Here is a 4,536-nt window from a genome sequence, read left to right on the forward strand (position 1 = left end):
CAGCTCATTAGCTGCCCCCCGTCCGGGAGCCGCGTCCCGAGGCCGGCGCCGGCTGCAGAGCCGGGTGGGCCGCGCGTCTACACTCGCCAAGCCCCGGTCCCGACCGCGCAGCGGGCCGGCGCGGGGAGGCCGGGGCCGGGGCTGCCGGAGCCGCGCGGCCTGGGGCGGGTCCACCTGCGGCCCTTCCCGGCCGGGCCTAGGCAAGCCAGGGCCCCGGGGTGCGCCCACCCCGCGGGGGTCACCGAGGCCGCCCCGGGCCGCGGGCCGCGACAGCCGGCGGAGCCCGAGCGAGCAGTCGGGCGAGTCCCTGCCGGCCTCCCTGCCCGGGGACCGCCGCGCCCTGGGGCGCCCTGGCCGCTGCGACCTTCCCGAGCAAATCAGAGGCCACGGAGAGCAGGGTTTGACTGAAATTAGAGTGTATTTATTTGCAGCAATCCTTTAACAATGATCAGATTTTGACAACAAGCAATAGCAATTACTGCTAAGTGTTGCCTCTAGATAGGAGCGGCAGATAGCAGGAAACTGTATTATCTCGAAAACAAACTGTAAGGCCCTGATCGGCTGTAATCAAATCGCCATCTCTCCAAAGTCTGATTGACAGGGCAGATCGCCCTAAGATAATGAATTTATTACATTTCCTGGGTTATTTACAAAGGGGGAGGGCCAATCTGGATCGCCCCCTACGTTTAACTGTAAATTAACAAGAAAAAAAAATGGATCGAAAAGAAACCACCCTAGACTAAAATGTTCTGCTCTTCTCTCCTTATTGCTTTAAATCTTTTCCAAAAGAAAAAATAATAATAATAATAATTGTTCTACAAACATATCTTCTAAAATAGTTTCCCAAAGATTAAATATCCCTTTCCAACCCACAGTATATATATATATTTTTTTTAAACCAACCCTTCTATGTAACACACGAAGGATTGTAAATGTGGATGAGTTATATACATACATTTTTTTTTAAAAAAAGAACTGCTTTATTTTTTCTCTTACAAAGGAGTGAAATTAGTAGGAGAAATATCTACCCAGCATTTGGCTCACGGGGATGTAGAACAGACATCACAATTTTTTATGTGATACAGAAGCCAAATATTCCTCTGTGTATATCTGGAGGCACATTCACATATCTCTACACACAGGTATCACTGTGGTAACACCACTGCCGATTCATGGGCTTAAAATTTCCAGATCATGTTCTGTCCTTACTGAAAAAAAATATATATATATTTGTATATATGCCAACTCAGACCTGTTTAGGAAAATATCTTCTGACTAGCCACAAAGCAAGCTGACTATAGAGTACATTTTGCAGAAGACGTTGCAGGAAAAACAAATCTAAACAAAAAAGAGACTTTTAGGTGAAATTTGACAAGTTATAGTCAGAGGGTTTCTCCATTTCTCAGATATTTAGGAGGAGAATAGGTCATTTCTAGTGTTTTAATCTGAAATCTCTTTTTTTTCTTATAATAATTAAAGCTGTATTAAAGTATCCAGACATATAGATCTCATTCAAACTGAATGGTAATTTATTAATAAACAAACAGTGAATATGTTCAACAAAAAGAAAAAAAAAGATGATAGAATAAGATTAATACAGTTTCCCTTTTTATAATGAAAAAAAAAAGCACAATTTAAAGTTTCAGGCAATTTAACGTCAGGTTTTGGAAACACTTTCTGGCGTTTGGTCCACGACATCCAACTACAAATTAAAAATAAATTACTATATTGCAATTTACATTTTAAAACAAGTCCATGAATAAAAAGAAAGCGATTTTCATATACGGGGACTTTCCCCCCTCCTTTCAACATAGGATAAAATATCTTACAGGTGAGAGGTGGAGGAAAGAGAGGGCAGGGGAATGGGAGAGGGAGGGAGGGAGAGAGAGAGAGAGGAGGAACGCGTGATCTCCGAAAAGCAAGAAGAAACTTACGTGTTATCTGGAGTAACACTGTCCTTTAATAAACCATGATTTTTTGCTGTCTCTGTACAAAATAGTTTACCGTTTTGTCTATTTAGATAAGGCCAAGTGAAGGTGGCTCTGACTCTTTTCAGAAAAACAGTTTCCTTTGTGCTGGTGAGTTGCATTTTTGGAGGGATTCTGTTCGCTGGTTCGGTGAATGTTTTTCAAGGCTTTCTTTCCTTTCCTTTTTTTTTTTTTTTTTAATCGGATTCTTTTTTTTTTTTTTTTTTTTTTTTTTGGTTTCGATTTTGCAAGCCGGTGGTTCTTTCGGCTGTTCCTGCTTTGGGGGTTCGATTCATTCAGTTCGCAGTTCGTCCGGGCTGGGTGGTGGTGGCGGTGGCGGTGGCGGCGGTGGTCCAGGGGGGGTGATGGGTGGATGCAGGGGCGGGCGGGGGGGGGGGGCGTCAGAACTTGCTGCAGTCGTAGACGAAGGCCCCGGACGTGCGGTACAGAGACTGGCTGGACGGGAAGGCCATCTGACAGCTGCTGTTCCCGTTCACCGGGGAGTTGTTGAGGCCCAGTCTCTGCGACTCGAACATCTCCCGCACCGAGTGGAAGTTCTGCTGCTGGCCCGGGTAGCCCGCGGCCGCCGCCGCCGCCGCCGCGCTCGCCAGGTGGCCCAGGTCTCCGCCCGCCTGGTTCAGGTACCACGAGGCGAGGCGGCCCTGGTGGGCCGCGGGGTGGTGGCCGCCGTCCTGCGCGCCGCCCGCGCCGTGGCTCAGGGCCGCGCCGCCGCTGCTGGTGGCCGGGGGCAGCGAGTAGTCGGGCAGGGCGTCGTCCACGGCCGGGCCGCCCGCGCCCCCCGGCGCGCCCTGCAGGTGGCCGCCGCGCTCGCCCGCCGCGTACAGGCTCATGGCCTGCAGGTTGCAGTGGTAGGTCCCCGCGCCCGCCGCGCCCCCGCCCGCGCCCGCGCCCGCGCCCCCGCCCGCGCCCCCGCCCGCGCCCGCGCCCGCGCCCCCGCCCGCGCCCGCGCCCTGGCCGCAGGGGGAGCCGTACAGGGAGCCCTGGCCCGGCGAGTAGGCGCCGAGCGCCAGCGCGGGCGCGAGCCCCGGGCGCGAGGCCCCGGCCGCCGCCGCCGCCGCCAGCAGGCCCGAGCCCAGCTCGGCCGCGGCCTGCGGCGACCCCCGCAGCGACGTCATGATGTTGTCCACGCTGAAGCCCTGGCCCAGGTGCGGCGGCGGCGGCGGCGCGGGCTGCGGGGGCGCGGGCGGGGCCGCGGGGTCCGCGCCGTCCAGGCTGAGCGCGCGCGCGGAGCCCAGGCCGCCGGGGGGGCTGCCGCCGCTGGACAGGCTGCTGCTGCTGCTGTCGGGGCTCTCGATCTTGGGCACGGCGGCCGGGGACAGGGGCTGGGGCGGCGAGGGGCACGTACCGTTCTCGGTCTTGATGTCCTGGATGCGCACGGGCGGCGGCTGCGGGGGCGCGGCGCCGTCGGGCTGCTCGGGCGCGGGCGGCGCGGGGGGCGCGGGGGGCGCGCGGGCCTGCGGGGGCGGCGGCGGCGGCGGCGGCGGGGGCGCGGCGGGCGCGGCGGGCGGCTCCTTGGGGTGCAGCCGGTCCTTCTCCTCCTTGTCCTTGACCGCGTCCTTCTTCTTGAAGCGCCGCCGCCGCCGCAGGAAGCTGCCGTTCTCGAACATGTTGTAGGAGTCCGGGTCCAGCGTCCAGTAGCTGCCCTTGCCCGGCTTCTTGTCGTCGCGGGGCACCTTGACGAAGCACTCGTTGAGCGACAGGTTGTGGCGGATGCTGTTCTGCCAGCCCTGCTTATTGTCCCGGTAGAAGGGGAAGCGGTCCATGATGAACTGGTAGATGCCGTTGAGCGTGATCTTCTTGTCCGGGGCGTTCTGGATGGCCATGGTGATGAGCGCGATGTAGCTGTAGGGCGGCTTCACCATGTCCTTGGGCTGCGGCTGCGGCGGGTAGGGCCCGTAGGCGCGCGCCATGCCGCCCGGGTACTGCTCGGCGTGCGCCGGGTGCGAGTACACGCTCATGGGGGCCGGCATGGCGCCGTAGCCGCCCCCCGCCGCCGCGGCCGCCGCGCGGTAGTAGCTCTGCTCGCCGCCGAGGTAGGGCACCACTCCCAGGGAGTTGGGGCTGGACACGGAGTAGCGCGCCTGCATGGCCCCCGCTCGCCGAGTCCGGCCCGCGCAGCCGCCGCCTCCCGCCGCGCCGCTCCGGGCTGGGCGCTGGGCGCCGGGCGCCGGGCGCCGGGGGCCGGGGGCCGGGCCGGGCCGGGGCCGCGCCTCCCGGCCGCCGAGCGAGCGCGCAGCACGGGGCCAGCCGGCGCCCTCGCCGCCAGCCCGCCCGCGCCGCCCGGAGCCCGCGCCCGACCCGCGCCGAGCCTGCGCCCCGGAGCCCGCGCCCCGGAGCCCGCGCCCTCCGCTCGGCCAGGGGCGGGGGCAGCGCGCCGGCCGCCTTCCCGGGCCCCGCGTCACCTCCTCCGCAGGCTCCCGCGCGCCGGCCGCCTAAGGAAGCATGGGGAAAACTTCTGAACTTTTGAGCATCCGTCACCCAGGCGAGGACTTTTTTACGCAGTTACATTTTTTCCGGGCCGCGGAGCCCCGCCCCGCCCCGGCCGCGG

At 60.2% G+C, this 4,536-nt stretch overlaps 1 protein-coding gene across 1 annotated transcript; it reads right to left on the minus strand.

Annotated features, from left to right (window-relative positions):
- Window positions 1-399: 399 nt before the first annotated feature.
- On the minus strand, window positions 400-4,147 carry FOXC1 (forkhead box C1). The gene has a single exon (XM_072813605.1). The coding sequence runs from the start codon at window positions 4,073-4,075 to the stop codon at window positions 2,369-2,371; it is 1,707 nt and encodes a 568-aa protein (XP_072669706.1). The 5' UTR covers window positions 4,076-4,147; the 3' UTR covers window positions 400-2,368.
- Between the last annotated feature and the right edge of the window lie 389 nt (window positions 4,148-4,536).

The sequence above is a fragment of the Canis lupus genome, chromosome 37 (genome assembly GCF_048164855.1).
Source record: "Canis lupus baileyi chromosome 37, mCanLup2.hap1, whole genome shotgun sequence".
Classification (NCBI taxonomy): domain Eukaryota; kingdom Metazoa; phylum Chordata; class Mammalia; order Carnivora; family Canidae; genus Canis; species Canis lupus.